General features: G+C 38.7%; 1 protein-coding gene across 1 annotated transcript in view; it reads right to left on the minus strand.

Moving 5' to 3' along the window:
• Positions 1–12,131: 12,131 nt before the first annotated feature.
• ARHGAP42 (Rho GTPase activating protein 42) overlaps positions 12,132–20,014 on the minus strand; it is a 312,250-nt gene continuing 304,367 nt past the window's right edge. Inside the window, exons 23-24 of the mRNA XM_030829546.1 lie at positions 18,487–18,566; positions 12,132–17,379 (exon numbers count right to left, since the gene is read on the minus strand). Coding sequence (XP_030685406.1) covers positions 17,291–17,379; positions 18,487–18,566 — 169 coding nt within the window. The 3' untranslated portion in view covers positions 12,132–17,290. The remainder of the gene's footprint in view (positions 17,380–18,486; positions 18,567–20,014) is intronic.

The raw sequence follows: 20,014 nt of genomic DNA on the forward strand, positions 1-20,014 counted from the left end.
TCCATTCTAAAACATATCTCTCCTTTATGACATAATTTTCTATATTAACTTTACAATTTTTATGTCATTGTCTTTTTTAATTTTTAGTTTCTTGCTTAAGACTGTCTCCTTTATACAAATGAACTCTTAATACTTCTTCTAATTCGGTTATTTTAATAGTAAAGATTTTTTAAATTATATTTTTGCATAATGGGGTCTAATTTTTTGTTCCTTTATGCTTATTGCCAATTATTAAATTAACTAAAGTTTATTAAAATTTAATAAACTGGCTAACCAATGTTTATTAAATAAAATTTAATTAAATTAAATGTATTATTTATTAAATAAAATTTAATTAAATTAAATGTATTATTTATTAAATAAAATTTAATTAAATTAAATGCATTATTTATTAAATAAAATTTAATTAAATTAAATGCATTATTTATTAAATAAAATTTAATTAAATTAAATGTATTATTAAATAAAATTTAATTAAATGTGGTATTTATTAAATAAAATTTAATTACATAAACTAAATGTATTATTAAAAAGTAATTTAATAAACTTTGGTTAATAATTGGCAATAAATGTAAAAGAACACAAAATTAGACCCATTCATACTTTCTCTGCAAAAACAATTTAATTTTGAATTATTAAATTTCATTTTTGTATTTTTTCTGCATATAGTTGAATATACTTTGCTTTCTTTTCTTTTTTTTTTTTTTTTTTTTTGAGACGGAGTCTCGCTCTGTCGCCCAGGCTGCAGTGCAGTGGCGCAATCTCGGCTCACTGCAAGCCCCGCTTCCCGAGTTCACGCCATTCTCCTGCCTCAGCCTCTCCGAGTAGCTGGGACTACAGGCGCCCGCCACTACGCCCAGCTAATTTTTTGTATTTTTAGTAGAGACGGGGTTTCACTGTGGTCTCGATCTCCTGACCTCGTGATCCGCCCGCCTCGGCCTCCCAAAGTGCTGGGATTACAAGCGTGAGCCACCGTGCCCGGCCTTTGCTTTCTTTTCTAACTAAATTTTTGTATACTCTAATGCCAATACTGTACTGTTTTAATTTCTGTAACTTTAAATTATATTAATAATCATACAGTACAAGTATTGCCATTACTCTTCTTCCACAAAAACGGTCTTGATCCATTTCCAACACGTTCATCTTTTTTTTTTTTTTTTTTAAGACGAAGTCTTGCTCTGTTACCCAAGCTGGAGTGTGGTGGCGCAATCTCAGCTCACTGCAACCTCCGCCTCCTGGGTTGAAGCGATTCTCCTGCCTTAGCCTCCGGAATAGCTGAGATTACAGGTGCCCACTACCACGCCCGGCTAATTTTTTTGTATTTTTAGTAAAGGCGGGTTTTCGCCACGTTGGCCAGGCCGATCGTGAATTCCTGAGCTCAAGTGATCCACCCGCCTCGGTCTCCCAAAGTGCTGGGATTACAGGTCTATTGATACGTTCTTATTAACTAAAGTTCATACTTTCTTTGAATGTTTTTAGTTTTTAGCAAATGTCCTTTTTCTGTATCCAGATGCCATCTAGAATTCCACATTACATTTAGTTGTCACGTCTCCTTAGGCTTCTCCTGGCTGTTGTTTTTGAGGAGTGCTGGTTAGGTACTTTATAGAATGTCCCTCAATTGGGATTTGTCTGATATTTTTCTCATAATTAGAATGGGGTTTTATCTTGGGAGGAAGTAAAGTATCATTTTCACCAGAACGTATGAAGGGTATATCATATCAATATGACTTTCTTGATACTGATGTTGATCGCCTGGCTGAGGTGGTGTATGTCAGATTTCTCCATGGTGGTACTCTTTCTACCTCCAATTCCATCTTTTCACATGTTTCCATGTTTTACACAATTCCATTTTTAAAAATGTTTATTTTAGAATCATATTTGATAATTTCCTTATTTTAAGTTTTTGAGGTTTGTTGAGGAACAGGAGGGTCATAATTCTACTCTGCTGTTTCTGCTCAACAGTAGCATGGTGTTATACAGATAAAAAGGAATATACAAAAATTTTTAAAATTTTACCTATACACCCTACTAAATTTTCTTATCAATTCTAGTAGGCTGTTTTGTTTGTTTTCAGTAGACTGTGTTGGCTTCCTAGGTACATAATCATCTTCTTAAAATAAGGATAATTTTATCTATTTTTAGGGAACACACATACCAATTATTTCATTTTCTTATCTTACCACATTTGTAAAAACTTTCCAGTCTTAATAGCGAAGATAGCTAGTAATCTTGTCTGATTTCTAATTTAACAGAAAAAGGCTCCGATATTTTGATGATTTGAAATAAACAGTCTTTGCATGTGTGTCATTTACCAATTTTTTGCCTTCAGTTCCAAAGACATCTTTTTTTGTCCACTTTATGACACTGGAGCTGGACCCTGAAAACATTTCTCCTTTGCCAGCTGGTGTGACATTACACATTTTGGTCAATAGAGGGTAGAGAAGGGACAGTAACCAGATCAGATATACTTGGCCCAGTGGCAATCACTTAAGCAGTCCTGGCAAACCAGCTGTCACCTCTAATTTTCCCGCCACAAATGGTCAGCCGCAACTCATACCCTCTAGGAAGTTTTAGGCAACCAGTATGCTGTGTATCTTGTGGTAGTTGTGTCCTCTCCAATAAGGTGTGTATGTCGGCCCTCAGGGGGTCCATTAAGTTGCTAGTCCCCTGGTCCTTTCCCTTTGCCCTAGGATAGTTGCTTTCTCTATTGCTATTTCTGTGTTCCTTAGAATTCTGTTAAGGGCTGAGCACAGTGGCTCACACCTGTAATCCCAACACTTTAGGAGGCTGAGGTGAGCAGATCACCTGAGGTCAGGGATTCGAGGCCAGCCCGGCCAACATGGTGAAGCCCTGTCTCTACTAAAAATTCAAAAATTAGCCAGGCGTGGTGGCATGCACCTGTAGTCACAGCTATTTGGGAGGCTGAGGCAGGAGAACTGCTTGAACCTGGGAGGCAGAGGTTGCAGTGAGCCAAGATCATGCTACTGCAACTCTGCCTGGGCAACAGACCGAGACTGTCTCAAAAAATATATACATATATATGTGTGTATATATGTAAATATATATATATAAATTTTGTTAAGCTCTTTAGTAGTTGATCACCTTTTACTAGTTAATAAAACTTTATATTAATTTTAACCTGTTCTAATTACTGGTGTGATTTCTGTCTTCCAGACAGTGACTGATGCACCATGTTTAAGTATTTAAGGATAACCTTCTTACTCCTATTAGGGTTATTTTGGCACTGGCCACCAATCAAACAAAAGCCCAAGAAGCAGGTACAATAGACAGAATAATGGCCTCCTGAAGATGTTCACCACCTAATCCCTGGAGTCTGTGACTATAACTACCTTACATGACAAAAGGTATAAAGCAGATAGGATTAAAGATCCTGAGATGGAAAGATTATATTTGATCATCCAAATGAACCCTATATAATCACAAGCGGTCTTTATAAGAGGCAGAAAGGTATATCAGAGTAGGAGCTGTGATGACAAAGCAGAGGCTGGAGTGATTCAAGGAAAGCCATGAGCCAAGGAACACAGGTGGCCCCTAAAAGCAAGGAAAAGGCAAAGAAACAGATTCACTCCTTAGAGCTTCCAGAAGGAAGGCAACCCCACCCGCACTTTGATTTTAAGACTTTGATCTCCAGAACTTTAAGTTCATAAATCCGTATTGTTTTAAGCTATTACATTTATAGCAACTTGTTACACCAGCATCAGGAATTAATACAGATTTTTGGTACCTGGAAGTTCTGCGGCGACAAATACCTAAAAGTGTGAATGTTGCTTTGGAATTGGGCAGTGGGCAGAGAGTGGAAACATTTTAAGGAACACAAGAAAAAGGCTTATATAACCTTGATCAGCCTGTTAATAGAAATATGGATGTTAAAGGTTCTGCTGCTAAGGGTTCTGAAAGAGGTGAGGGGCACGTTAGAGAAAATGTATGTCGTTGTAGAGAAAACCTAAATCTTCATTAACATAATGTTAGTAGAAATATAAACATTAACGTGCTGCTGGTGAGGGCTCAGGAGGAAATGAGGAACTTGTTCCTGGAAACTAGAGGAAAGGGAATTCTCGTTATATAGTGGCAGAAAACTTGGCAGAATTGTGTCACACGGTTAAGTGGACAGCAGAACTTGTAAGCAATGAGCTTGAATATTTGTCTGAGATTTCCAAGCAAAGTGTTCAAAGTGTACCCTCGTTTCTTTTGGCTGCTTATAGTAAAATGTGAAAGGAAAGGAATAGATGGAGGGAAGGAGATACAGTGACAGAGGCAGGGGTCACGATCAGACAGAGATCTGAAGATGCTATGCTGCTGGCTTGGCGATGGAGGAAGTGGCGGTTGTCACAGAACATGGGCAGCCTCTAGAAGCTGAAAAAGGCAAGGCAACAGATTCTTCCAGAATCTTGAAATGAATACAGCCCTCAGATATCTGTGAGGTACTGAGGAAAGATCAGCAATGTAGGCACTGGGGAAGTATCGAAGCTGAAAGCAGCAGCTGAAAGTAAGTGGTGTAGTGAGTGGCTGGAATCGGTTGGTAAACTTAGTGATGTGGACTGACCCGGCCTGAGCCATTCCTCTTTCTGGTAGCTCTGCAGAGCACTAGCAGCGTTGCTTAGAGATCCATTGCTTAATTCCTCCCACAGAATCAAGGGTTTTTTACCTGGGTTCTGAGGATGGACTTTAGGGGAGGGGTCTGTAAAATGCAAAAAGAAATAAGCATCTTGATTTTAGTCCCATGAAACTAATTTCAAGCTTCTGGCCTGCACAACCGTAAGATACTAAACTTGTGTTGTTTGCAGCTACTGTTTGTGGTGATTTTTTTTACAGCAGTAATAGAAAACTAATACACTTGGCAAATACCATCTCATGGAATTCCCATAATAACCTTCCGAGGAAGGTATCATTTTTATATTCAATTTACACAAGGGGAATTTAGGCACAGAGGTTAAGTAACTTGCCCAAGGTCACATGGCTAGTAAGTGGCAGAGCTGGGATATGAACCCAGAGCCTGTAATTCTGGAGCTTGCACCCTTAAATGAGGTACTTTAGAACCCTACCCAGGAGTGGGGTCTGCAGCAGGTAAGACTTACCTCGAGTAGCAGGAAAGGCTGGGCAAAGCTTGGCAGCTTAATCTACTCTACAATCCCATAGCTTTGTGTCGTGCATTACCCAACATTCCTTGGCTAGAGCGAAGACAGGCCTGCCGCTGAACTCCTTGAAAGGCCCAGGATGGGGGAAGAGGATGATGGGGCCCTCTCGATATGCAATAGCCAGAAAAAATCCTTTCTGGCAGATGGATTTCTTGGGCTCACAAAGCAGAAGAAAAACAATCTGCTCGGCCTCTAGGCCACAACCCTGGCCCGGGGAGTGGTCTGAGAAGTAGCGTATAAATGCTCTGCAATCCCACGGGCTCTCCCAGCACAGATTTCCTCGTGATAAGTATTGTGGTCTCATTGGGTATTCCCTCATCACAAGAATAGGCACCATCTGTAGGCTAGCCTGAACTTCTAAGCTGAGTCTGCTGAGCCTCATTGCTTTCTCAGCCAGATATTGGAAGGATTAAGTTGTCCCCAAGTCAAACTCCACTCCCACTTTCCATAGAGTGGATACTTGCTTCTGAAAGACATTCCAGCCACAGCCTTTAGCCACTCTGTATGCAGCAGCCATTTAGTACTTCTTAGTGTGGAGAGCAGGTGGGTCAAACGTGGAGTTGTTTTTTGAGAACTGATCAAAACTGTGGAGCCTTCTCTGGAAAGAAATATGCATACAGAGACTCAAAGCACCTACGATTTAATGGAGGGAATTCACAGACCTCCCTAAAGTCCATCTTTGGAACCCAAGTTAAAACCCCTGATTTTATGAAAGGAATTAAGCAATTAATCTCTAAACATTGCTGCCTGTGCTCTCCAGAGCTACTAAAAAGATGAGTAGCTCTGGCCAGGTCAGCCCACAGCACCAAACTTACTAATTCTAACCACTCACTGTGCCCCCTTCCTTTTCTTCAGCTGCCTTTCTCAGCTGTGATAACTTCTTCACTGCATGCATTACTCATCCTTCCTTAGCACCCTTATAGACATTTGAGCCACATTTGAATCCCCTAAATTACCCATTCAGAACAGTGGCCGTGTCATGTCACCTTGACCTTTGAAATGAGTCATTTTCTTGTACTGGCTTTGTTCATTTCTTGGGTCAACACAACACTGCCTCCTCAGACTTCCTACAGTGCCCAAAACAAACTCACCCTCACACCCATCCTCCATCCAGTGTTCTTAAAGGTAAATCTGATGGCATCATTCTCCCCACTAAACTCTCCCTGCCTTCTCAGATTGGCCCTCATGCTACCAGTGTGCTCATTTTCAACTCATCCTACCCTGCCACACTCACAGGCCAACATGCTTGAGCAAGCAGTCAAACCCCTGGCCACTCAGAACTAGATTTATCCATCAGAAACTCTGTTGAAGTCTCTGGGTCTTTGCTGCCTTCCTTTTCTGTTGGTGTTCTGTCCTTCAGGGTCTAGTTAGGATGGTTCCTTTTGTGTGTGAAGCCTTCTCTAATCCTCTCTTTTTTTCCTCTCTGAACTTGGGTTACTGTGTGCCCCTTTTATACTTTGTGCCTCTAGCATACTTACCTCATTTTTACTGTCAGTTTAAAAAAAATTACTGATACATAGATGTACATATTTTCAGGGTACATGTGATATTTTGACATATTCATATAATGTGTAATGATCAAATCAGGGGAAACATTTATTATTATTTTTTATGCTGGGAAGAGTCTCTTCTAGCTGGGATGATTCTCTTCTAGCTATGTGAAAAATAAAATAGGTTATTGTTAACTGTAGTCATCCTAAAAGAGGTTAATAGGTACAAAAATACATGTACTGTGGTTTTTAAATTACGTATCTGTCTCCCTCATTGAGCTATGAACTTTTCAGGAACAAAAACCATGTCTAATCCTTTTGAGTTATTAACAACCAGAAGAACAGTGTTTGGCACTATCTTGGTTGAAAGAATAAATGCAGCTCATCCCAACTCTTCCTTCACCCACTCTATCCTCTCCTTCTCCCCAACCCCTCTATTAGCCTCTTCCCCTGTGTAATGTGGAATCCCACCTGTCTTGGGGTGGGATTGCTCCTTTTGGCTTTGGGGTCTTACTCCTTTTGGCTTTTCACTTCTGCCAAAATTTGGTTGGCTGATAACACCATCCAGCCAGGTAAAATCATCCACACTTCTTTCTCTGTATCCTCTTATCTTTTCCATCATTTCTGCTATTTCCCAGGTTCAGAATAGTGCCCTATCTCAGGCTCCTAAACACCCAATGCTTAATCTTTTTAGCATTTTATAGTATTATATTTTATTAATCTGTACACGTTACCCCAATAAACCATGGATCTCTTGAAAAGAGGAAATATATCTAAGCTTCTCAGGATCTCCAATGACTTGAATAGGTCCTGCGCAATAATTTTCATGTGTTCAGATGCCTATTGAATTTTTCTATTCTGTGAAATTTTGACAAGCGGTCATCTAGACTCACTCAAACACTGCCTGTGATTGAAAGCTGTTTCCTGAGTTCCGTTTGTGGAAGACTTGGCATAAAATTATGTTTCTGAACCTAAATCTCAATCGTCATGACTTCTCCCAGTGATCTTTGGCTTTTGGAGTAGTTAGATGTATCTTGCCCTCAAACATCACAAAATTGCCCTCAGGTAGCCCCAAACAACTTGTTCATAGTTCTGCTAAACCTGTGCTTCTCAAACCTCATTGTTTATACCTATCATCTGCGGAGCTTGTTAACATGCAGATTCTGATTCAGAAGGTCTGAGATTCTGCAACTAAACAGCTGTTAAGAGGTCGAAAGGTCACTTGTTGAGTAATGACGCTCAGGTCTAACACATATTCACACGATAAGGCTCTCACCATCTTCATCTTTCTTCTGGAGAAGGTCGAGTTTACCAAATACCTCTTTCAAGTCTGGTAGCCAAAGCTTACCATACTCCACTTAGTGTAGTAAAGAGGTGGTTCAATGAAAAGAGTACTGGGTTTCAAGCCAGAATATCTGGGTTTGAGTCTAACCTCTACCATATACCAATGATGTGATAATGAATAAGCCAGATAAATTCACTTGTCAGAGCCTTAGTTTTCTTTCCTGGAAAAATAAAAACAGCAGAGGAGACATCCAGTGACGGTGTCTGGTAGTTGGGAGGACTGGAGTTTGCTGTGACACAGTGCATGGGAAACAGTTGATTAATGGCTATGTATCATATACACTGGAGCCATTATTTAATTTCTTTCAACAACGCTTAAAAATTTCACTTGTTCTGTTAGCATTTGCATCAGAAAGCTGCACACTCAAACCCCTAAGTCTTTAATAATAATTGTTATCCAGTAACACCTACTAGTTGCAAGGCACTGGGCTACACCTTCATACCTGTTTTCTGCAATTTTTATATCTCCCCTCCTCGCAAAAAAGTTCTTCATTATAACAGCCAAGGTGAGCTGGGTCTTACTTACCTTTTGCCTTCCTGTTCTGTGTGTACCCTAAAGGAAAGTTACCCTTTCTTGAAGGATATCCTTTCCAGATAAACTTTTCAAAGATCAAACCCTATGAGAAGCTGCCCTCCCCACACATCCACAAATTGGTAGCAGATTACAGAGGAGATAAGAGCTCATCATTCTGCTGAAACTATGTTAATGTGGTCTTAAGCTTCCTAATTAGCACAATGAGAGGCCTGGACTAAATTATTTGGTAACCTTGCTCTGAAAAGCTCTAAGCGTTCCATGGAGATGTCAGAAGCTGTGGACCTGGCCGGGCACGGTGGCTCACACCTGTATTCCCAAAACTTTGGGAGGCTGAGGCGGGTGGATCACTTGAGGTCAGGAGTTCAAGACCAGCCTGGCCAACATGACCCATCTCTACTAAAAATACAAAAATTAGCTGGGCGTGGTGGTGCACACCTGTAAGGGGGTGCTGGGGCAGGAGAATCGCTTGAAGCCAGGAGAGGGAGGTTGCAGGATGCCAAGACTCTGCCACTGCACTCCAGCCTGGGTGACAGAGCGAGACTGTCTCAAAAAAAAAAAAAAAGCAGCTGTGGACCTGCATGGGTGAAGGGCAGGCATTCTTCAGCACACATGCAGGCACTGAGGCTAGCAGCTTGACTCATATTTTTAACGGGTTCCAAGTAAGATTTATTTGAAGAAAATGATTCTGTTCCAGTTGTTCCAAAAATACTTTTGAAAGCTATTTGAATTGGGTAATTGCAAAGGCAACTTATGACCCATTCTTTGGAAAAAAAAAAAAAAGGTCTGTAAATAGGTGATGTGATGAATATAAAAATCTGTGAGGGTTAGAAATACATATTTTTGTTTTCCTCCCTCTAGCACAGGCTGATCCAAAGAATCTTTTTCAGCAGACTGGCTCCTGGCATTTGGAAAGGTAGAATATTCCAGATAACTTATTTCTGTCAACAAATGGAGTCTAGCTGAATGCTATGCTTGGCTCATTTACCCCAAATACCCAGAAACAGCATTTGCAAGCATGTCAACCAGTATTTTGGGGATTTGCATTCCCCAGGGTATCTTATTTGAAAAACTTTCTAATGTTCTTATCTATAACCCATGTTCTTATCTATAGCCCCCCCCCCTTTTTTCCCCTAATAGCAAGGACTGTCATGTTAGAAACTTGAAAAGAATTTTGTCTTCTCAGTTTTGGGCTATATACAATTTTAAAGTTAACAACACAACTTATTTGGCTCAAGGGCTTCAACTGTTAAGTTTAATTTAGCTTAATTTTCCAAATTTGGAATATTTTTAATGGTTTAGAAAACTGAGTTCTTCAACATCACCCCCAAATTATTCAACTCAATCAAGTGTTGCTAGGTCTGGTAATGACAGAAGAAAATCTGTTTTTAACCTCTGCCCATAAGACATGTTCATGTGTGTAAAGGTTTGTTTACACCATTAACATATAAATGACTCCAGAGTAGATCCATATATTCATGGATGTTGAAGAATGATTCCACTGTTCCTGGGAGAATTTACACAGACACAAAAACACAAGCCCACAATCGTATTCTTTAAATTATTAAAAGGTTTACAATGACTGTTCCTTTGCTAATGAATCTGTTCATTTAATGAAAGGGGCTTACTCTACTGTATTTATGTATGCCCAACTCTGTTATACGGCCTGAGATTGAGTGATGAATAGGGGATGTATCTTGCACACACAGATCAAAATTTAATGGGGAACAAGTGAAAATGTTTAATTCTGGAATAAGTCACTTAAATTCCCAAAATGATATAAGTATCCCCAGCTTGTGTACTATTTTTTGAGTAGTTTTTGTTACCTTGCTTTTTAAACTATTAACTAAAGTTTAGACCTTATTTGGACATCACCAGCTTATCTTTTACTTATTTATCTATTTATTTATTTTGAGATGGAATTTTGCTCTTTTTGCCCAGGCTGGAGTGCAATGGAGCAATCTCGGCTCACTGCAACCTCTGCCTCCATGGTTCAAGAGATTCTCCTGCCTCAGCCTCCTGAGTAGCTGGGATTACAGGCATGCACCATCACGCCTGGCTAATTTTGTATTTTTAGTAGAGACTGGGTTTCACCATGTTGGCAGGGCTGCTCTTGAACTGACCTCAGGTGATCCACCCGCCTCGGCCTCCCAAAGTGCTGGGGTTACAGGCGTGAGGCACCATGCCTGGCTATCACTGTCTCCTTTCTGTTCCTGGATCCAGTCCAGGGTTCCACATTGCATTTAGTTGCCCTGTCTCCTAAATCTCCTCTGATCTGTGACATTTGCTCAGTATTTACCTATTTTTCATGAGCCCAACAGTCTTGAGGAGGACTGGGCTCAGATCTATTCTGTAGAATGTCCTCAGTCTGGGCTTGTCTGATGTTTTTCTAATGGTGACACTGGAATTATGGGTTTGGGGAAAGAATACCACAGAGGTGAAGTGCTCTTCACATCACATATTATGGGGTGTAAATCAACCACATGATATCACTGATATTAAGTTTTACTACTTGGTTAAGACAGTGGCTACTAGGTTTCTTTTCTATAAAGTTACGACGGTTTTCTAGACTCTAAATTTTGGAAATGAGTTACTAAGTCTGGCTCACCTTTAAGCAGGAGAGGATTAAATTCTACCTGCTAGAGGGAAGAGTAACTATAACTCCAACTATGATTTGGAATATTTTTCTGAAGATTTGTCTCTTCTCCCTCATTTTTTTACATAAGTGAAATTTATTGTCATTGATATCCATGTGGATTCATGGATATTCATTTTATACTTTGTTTTATAAGCCAGTCATTCACTACTGCATTATTTTGTTGCTCAAATCATTCCAGCTTTGGCCACTGGAAGCTAATTCATTTTTAATTCTAAAATACCAGTTATAGGGGATTCCAGGCCAACAGTCTTAACCAACATTCTTGAACAGTAGCTCGTCTAGAATAATCTGTAATATCTAACCTGATAGTCCTTTCCTGCTTAACTATACTGGAGTTAACATTAGTCCTTATATCTTAAAAGGTGTTGTGTCATGAATTTATCTCTTTTCCTCCGATATCGATGAAAACTACAAACTATGTGAGCAAACCAGGTTGTCCAATGGTCAACTTGTGAGGCTTAGTTTTGGCAAAGTGATTTGCTGCACTCTAATAATCTATGGAGCAATGCAAAAGAAATACACGATTATCTTTTTCTGATGCAGCGAAGCAAAGTTTTACCTAGAAGTCAAGTCGTGACCAAGAGGGTCATAAAACTAATAAAAATGGACAGGAGGTATTTGTATGCTGATATTTCTTTCATAGTACATTTGGAAACTTTTATAAACATATATACTTTCAGGTAAGCCTGTATGCTTGTTATATTTAGTATTTTGCATACGGCCCATTTCCCTCTCCCTTTGGTGGATACCTGCATTATTAATAGGTTATCAACATTAACATTTTCCAAAGCTTGCAGAATACCAATTTGTGAGGAGAAGGTCACCAAATTCTGCTATGATTTAGCCATACCAAAGTGATCATTCACAGTACCAGAAACCTTGTTTTTTCTCTACAAGAAGCCAAGACAATTGCCCTCCAACACAGTGAGTCTTCAAGTACGAAGACTAAATTAAAATCTGCTTACAAAGTTTATTTTTAAGGTAATTTAAAACACAGTGTAACCATACATTAAAAATATTATGGCAATTTAGATTAGGAATAAACATGAGGTTATTTACATGTTGGCATATGTATGTGTGTATATATACACAAAGTGCAGATAAATACAGAAACACTACAAAATAAACAAAAAATTCAATGATAATTTATGGACAATCACTTTTATATTTATTACTTAATTTGTCATGTTAATGACTGCAAAGAAGCTCTTAGTACTGAAATATAATATCTAAACATCCGACTTCCATATAAACTACAGTACCTCAAATTTTAACAGTATATAAATAGGGTTCTGAATTAAAAACCCAGGTGTCTTCCCTGCCAAATTCCCTATTTGTTAAGGTTTCAGCTCAGAAATCAAGAAGGACTCTGAAAATCCCAACCTTTGATATGTGGTGGTATCTTGGATTTTAAGCATAAATTACGTGCAGACAGTGTTCTTAGACCAGTTCTTGTGGGGATCATCCTCTGCAAGAAGGAGGCAGTTGAGGGTAGACTGGCAGATATAAAACCTCAAAAATGCTGCCATATAGAGATTAAAAGTGTGCATTTTATATACATATATGTATATGCTGCCATATAGAGATTAAAAGTGTGCATTTTTATATAAAATGCATCTTTATATAAAATACACACTTTTAATTTATAAGACTGAGTAAATTCAAGGCAAAACTGAGTTGCTGTCAACCCTGAACACAAAAACACCATGGAAAACACTTGTGAAAGATGGCAGATGGTCCAAAGGGGAGAAAGTGGTTATCCTACTGAGGAGGTTTTGACACCTTCAGCCCCTGCCTCCTCCAACACTTTAGTTTCCCAAATAGCCCTGTACACAAGCATCTTGAATGGTGGAGAATATTTATTATGGCAATAAATGAAAATGGTCTCTGCTTTTTGGGACTCTTCAGTAAGCACACAGACTCCATTTCTCCATACAGCACCAAGAAAAATTCACACTGAACTTGGCATCTCTCTCATGAGTGCCAAGGGGAAAAGGAATGATGGGCTGGGCTCCCTAAACCACAGACACCCTCTAATCATTGGTCTAGGACATGCAGATCAATTTTCTGCCAATGGCTTACTGTGAATGTTGTCAACATTCTTATGTAAGACTCTTTATTTAAAACAGTGAGTGCAGCTGCACTCAAAAAATAAAAAATCCAATTTATTGATTTGATCCTCTAAAAGTCCACATCATTCATAAACCTGAGTTTTCCCAAGGTTATTACCAAGTGGAACCGGCACATTTTGAAGCAGGGGGATAATGGTGACAACCAGGGATACAGTGAATGTGTTCAGGAAATTGAGACTAGTTGATGAATACTCGATATTACATCTGTGAATCAACAGGAGACAGGCAGGACACAGAATGTTCAGAAAACTATCTTTGTTTCTTAAAAGTGTATTGATTTTGGCAGGTAACAAAAAAGGGTAGGAGGCAAAGTTAAATAGCAATGTCTACCCTAAGGGGAAACCTTTAGTCAAGGGGAAAGTAACTTCTGGACAATAGTCAAACCTCTGTTCTTTTTCGTGACCTGACCAGGAGATAAGATTTCAGGGTCCTACGCAGTGATGTGAGGTCATGCTAACAGCGGTGAATTACAAATGTATCATAAAACCAAAGAACAAAATCTGTTCCCTAAATTGGTCTGCCTCCGACTTTAGTCAAAGTATAAGTCTAGTTGGGGTTCTAAATGCTAAAGAAGGCATCCTGAATGCATAACTTAAGGTATTACTACAATTTGAAATCGCTTGAGGCAAAGCTCCGAGGGACTCTTCTAAACTGAAACCACCTGAATGATACCCTTTTCGACACAGACCAGAAGAATGGTGCTAGAAGTGAGAACGTGAGCAGGGTACAGCGGATGATAGTAAGAAATCTGTTTGCCTCACAACATAGTGAATTTTTATGAAGGATGCCACATTATATAAAGCCAATTATCATAGAATAGTAATAAAAGTCATATGTATCTTTACTTTTCCTACTTGGAAACCTAGATAATTTGGGGTTTTAAGGTACATTTTTTTTCCTCCACGATCTCTGAAAAGAGTCAGCAGACAAATCATTATTGAGAAACCTGGTTGTGTTCATGCAAGTTACAAAGCACAGGGAACCCACGCAACAAGCAAAACCACTCACATCAAACAAGGAGAAACCCACTTCCTCATACTTCATGAATGTTACAGGAATACAAGATGATTTTACTGTTCAGACATTTACATATAACACAACAGAAAAATCCTTCAGTTGACTAGTTTCCATAAACTTGGTAGCATTACGGCAAAACAAGAGTCATCTGTGAAATACACAAATGTTTTGTACTGAGGGATATTTTCACATAACACAGGAGATAATGAACTTAAATTTAGACCCCCTCGATCTCATCGTCATACTGATTATACCGTAAGCAGTTATTAGGGTGCACAGGCTGTGTGTTTTGAAGGTATGGATGTGGCAATTCTAATGTACCTTCACATTGTTCCTGAAAAGCTAAGGTTTTGTTATTGAACTACTATTAGAAGTTGAATGTGATCCTCTTTCAATGTCTGGCATTGCCTTCCTGTGGAATCAACATTCTGTATGATTTACAGTACATGTCCTGACTTTCTCAATGCTCATAAATACCTTATCTGTAGGAAACTTACTTTAAGGGAAAAGCAGTTTTAGCCCATCTCCAGTATATGGCCATGACTTGCTTACGCATGTAATCCATTATGAAGGAAAAAGAGCCATCCTCACAAATCTAGAAGATTAAAACTTCAAGCACAAGCACCACTTGAATCAGTGCTTCTGTAGCTTGTTTCAGCAAAGGGACCATAGCCAGCACTGTGGCTGCAACATATGCCTTGCCATCAGATACAAGAGTTAGGCTTCATATCCACGTCCTATGCAGTAAAAAAGCTTTAAATCTGAATGGAACATCTGTAGAATTAGCTTACAGAAAACTCAGAAGCAGGAACACTTTGGTCTGTGTTCAAATAAAATGAAGGTTGAGATTTCTTTATGCAGCAGCAAGAGAAGTAGGACTCTGAATCTCTCTTTGGAGTTAAGTTGGTCTTTGAAAGAAAACCAATTTGCTTTTCAGAGATTCTAGTCTAGCAGGATACCAGATGATGGCAAGCGTGCTTAAACCAATGGTGCTGTATAGACTAAGGTACTGGTACATTGGAAAACTACCTTCTGTTCCAGCAGAGGGCAATTAGGGTGTCAGCAATGCTGTTATTACTATTAAGGTCACCAAGGACCCAGACCAAGAAGATCCAGCAACACACCTTATTACAGTGTACAGAGGTCAACAGTAAGAGGTAAAAGAAAAAGATAATCTTTTATCAAACGTTTACATTACATTGCTAATTTTTATTACATAATATTTTTCATTCTTTTGATTCACTGATATTTATTCCTGATTCTGACTCCGCCTACTGTTATTCTCTCTACTTGTTAATTCTAATCTTATTCTTTTTATTTGTAAAAGCCTAACTTTTCTGAAGCATAGTTGTGTGTGTATATGTGTATTTAAGCTATTAATTCTAGAAACATTCATTTAAAATAGAAGAGACAGGGATTACAGATTATAATAGCATGTAAAGAGTTTTTTACAGTTAACACCTGAGGGTCTGCACAGTGGGGAACTCTGAAGTAATATGTAAGATGTCAAGAACAAGCGGGTCAGGACAATGGCACTCAAAGGGCAGGTAACCAGCTTTTCCGGATCTTGACAAGAAAGGCTCTTTGCCACATATAGATATTATATTTATAGAAATAATATATTAGAATTATTGAAATAGAAATATAGACTTAATGGTTCGTGCATGACCAGATGCTGATAATATATAAGTGGACAGTAAATACCTATTACTATGCTCTACAAATTCACTGAAATTGCTAATAAAGACTGTAAACTAAAAGGCATAAAAGATAATCATGTACAGATTTTATTTCTGCTAAAGATCACAAAACAATTTCAACCTCTGTGGTTCAAAATAATTTAAGGATCTTGTACCTTTGTGTTTATTTTCTGTTTCAACTAAGGATAGACTTCAGAAGGCATAGCTTCCCTTGTAATGTTTTTAAACATCTTTTTCGTTTGTAGAACATTTCAAAAGCCCAAATTAAATTATCATGAAAATACTTTGACACTTTACAATCTTCCAAGTGGAATTTAAGTTGTATGCCTTGATACTGTAGTTTTACAGTTTTCCCATTATGGGTAAATATTCTTCTATGATGCCACTATAATGCTACTGGTAGAAAATATGTGCATATAATTTATCAGTATATTTTAATGTAAAATTTTATAAAAATCTCAAAGTTATGAAGATAGTTTTACACACCCTCTAAACTAGGGGTCAGCAAACTATAACCCATGAGCCAAATTTAACCCACCACAAAAATATTTGCTATCAGGCCTTTACAGAAAAAGTTTGCTGATCCCTGTGCTAAACCCACGGAAGGTGTCTGGAATTCTGGACAGACTGTTTACAGTGGAATCAGTGTATGACTTAAGTTTGCTTCCTTTATAGATATCATATACATTATTGCTTTTGAATATTATCATCTACTTGGAAAACAAATAAAGTTATATTAAAACAAAGACTTACATCCTTGAAATGTTTAGGACCAGCAAAACAATCATATATAAAAGCAGTACATTTCTAAGAAAAAAACAATAAATGAACAATTTAAATTACATTTTTAAGTAACAATTTCAGAGATCCTCAGAGAATGCCAGGCAGTAAAGGACAGATCTCAAAATCCATATAGCAGATTTCTGGTTTCCAAATTTCTGGGATATAGTATTTAATACAGTATTTGAAACTCTACAATTGCTGTGGAAGAGACATTGTGGAGAGTTACATATTATCCAAAAATGCATTTTTCAGAAGTAAGATATTTTAAAATAAGAAACCAACCAAAAAAGAATGGCCAACAATTTAAATCTTTTTTTTCCATTAATAAGGAGCTACATAGTCTGCTGGTGAAGAACTTGATAGAAATTGACTGTTTTCACTTAGTGGGCTGATCCCCGTGTATCTGTGTCAGATAAAATCATAGCATTTATTCGTTACCATGGATACCATGAAGATACTGCCATCCACTAAATAGTATTAGAGGAAGACAACATAATTTTCTGGAACTAGTCCCGTTTTGCCTTCATAAGTTGCCTTTAACCATCCTGGTTCCACTGATGGGTACACTGGCAAAATAAATAAATAAATAGCACTCGGTCAACATTAGTGTCAAATAATTATATAAACAGATGGGTTAAACACCCACATCAGATTGTCAGTCCTCAATATCTGTGGGGGATTAGTTCCAGGACCCCTTGTGGATACCAGAAACTGCACATGCTCATGTCCCTGATATAAAATGATGTGATATTTGCATATACCCTAGGGACATCCTCCTGTATGCTTTAAATCATTTCTAGATTATTTGTAATACCTTTTACAATGTAAATACTATGTAAATAGTTGTTATACTATATATTTTTAAAATTTGTATTATTATTTATCTATTTATTTTCCAACCTTTTTGATCCATGGTTGGTTAAATTGTGCATGCAGAAATCCTGGAATGTAGAGGGTCAACTATACACTCAACTCAAATGTCCAAACAAAACAATGTCACAGCCCTCTAAAGTTGAAATGTCCTTTGCATTCACATAGTCAAATAAAACAATCTCTCTCTGTCTCACACACATGTACAAACAGGTACATACACACAAATGCCTGCAGGAGAGGAATGAATCCAGAGGGAATTTTAAAATGTTTTATTTATTTATTTATTTATAGACAGAGTCTTGCTCTGTCACCAGACTGGAGTGCGGTGGTGCCATCTCGGCTCACTGCAACCTCTGCCTTCTGGGTTGAAGCCATTCTCCTGCCTCAGCCTCCCGAGTAGCTAGGACTACAGGTGCACACCACCATGCCTGGGTAATTTTTGTATTTTTAGTAGAGACAGGGTTTCGCCATGTTGGCCAAGATGGTCTCAATCTCTTGACCTGGTGATCCGCCCGCCTCGGCCTCCCAAAGTGCTGGGATTACAGGCGTGAGTCACCGTGCTTGGCCTATTTATTTAATTTTTTTTTGTGGGTTGGGCTGGGCTTACCCTCCTAAGCAGCTGGGACTACAGATGCATGCCACCCAGAGGGATCTGATGTGCTCGTGCATGCCCGTCATGAAAGGCAGGACCTGGGATAGAATCTGAAGCTTCTGGCTTCTACTTTAGACTCACACCACCATAGTATTCCTTCATCCTCCCCATGATGATAAACTTAGGCAGAGGGAATTGACATACTTACCATTAGAAAATATCGCTCCTTGTGGGAAGGAAAGCTCATGGCTGTGCTCTGCTTTACAGGAGTACATGGCTTTGGCTTGGCTGAAAGAGCAAGACAACTTGTCAAAACCTCAACACTCAACCTAAGGACATCTATATTTAAAACTCTTCTTCAAGAATGCTATTAATTTTTACTTGTAATTGGAACATAATGTACACAAAGTGCATATATGAGTGTACATCGGTGCTTTTTCCACTGAACACAATCATATTACCAGATCAAGAAATCAGGGATTACTAGCACACTAGAAACCTTTCTTGTGTTTCTAGGCAATGCTCTCCAGGGTAATCCCTGGCTTATAACAATACAGGTTGGTTTAAAAGACTGCTATTATTTAACTGTTCAATAAGTTGCTAAATAGGCTATTGTTACAGCTATGTAGGAACCAAGGTTCCTAGGTACCCCAAAGCTTTTTTTTCCCCTACTTTCATGTTCAGACTATCTGAGGTGAGATCCAAAAATGGAAAGGCTTAAAGAATATGGTAAGTAAGTTGATTGGGCATGATATAGGAAAAGTAATAGGATAAGTTGATGATAAATGGCAACCAACTATAGCTTCACCATCAGGAAGATGATGGGGACAGGTGGAGGCTTTGCAAACCAGAGTACACCCATCCTTAACAAGAGAAGCCAACCACTCAGCTTCCAACCTCTGTCACTATATGCAAATTCGTGCTCAATATACCCAGATACTCTTTTTTTTTTTCAAGTGAAGTCAGAATTTAGGAGTTACATATGAGATATGGTTCAAAAATATTAGAGCCAACACTAAAAAGGTAATATCTGAGGCTGCTAATCAAGGGACCAGGCAGGTCTCCTTTAATCTGCAACATTCAGTGACCTTGGTAAGACTTGCAACTGATCCCAACTCCAGGAACTTACCATCTCTTCCACAACCAGAGTCCAAGACAATAGCATTTACAACCTGGTTGGCTGAATGGCTTCCTAGAACCTCTATTCCCTTGCAATTCATTACCTATAGTGCAGCCAGAGGGCAGCTTTAAAATGCCCATCAGATCACATTACTTCCCTGACAACGCTTCAACTGGCTTCCTACTCTGGCCCACAAACTGTATGCAGTCAGGTGCTGGATGGTCTTCCCTGCCTCTTTGTGTCCCTGCCGCTGCTCACCTACTTTACTCCAGTCACAATGGCCCTCTTTCTTTCCTTCAAACACGCCAAACTCACTCCCACCTCAGGCCAGCTACGTCCACGCCCTGAGATGTTTTCCTCTTGATCTTCACATGGCCATGTACTTCAGGTTCATCTTAAATTTCAAGAGCTTTGCTGAAGGTCAGGCCTTCTCTGATCATACTCTGAAATAGTTGCCCAGGGAACTATCATATCTTCCTGCTTCAAGTCTGCATGGTATTAGTATCTGGTATTTTGTTATTATTGCTGATATTTTTATCTTCGCCCCTAGATAGAATATAATCTCCACGAACAATGTCTGATGCTTAGTAGTATAACTCAGTAAATGTTAGCTAAA

The sequence above is a fragment of the Nomascus leucogenys genome, chromosome 15, assembly GCF_006542625.1.
Source record: "Nomascus leucogenys isolate Asia chromosome 15, Asia_NLE_v1, whole genome shotgun sequence".
In the NCBI taxonomy this organism is placed as follows: Eukaryota; Metazoa; Chordata; class Mammalia; order Primates; family Hylobatidae; genus Nomascus; species Nomascus leucogenys.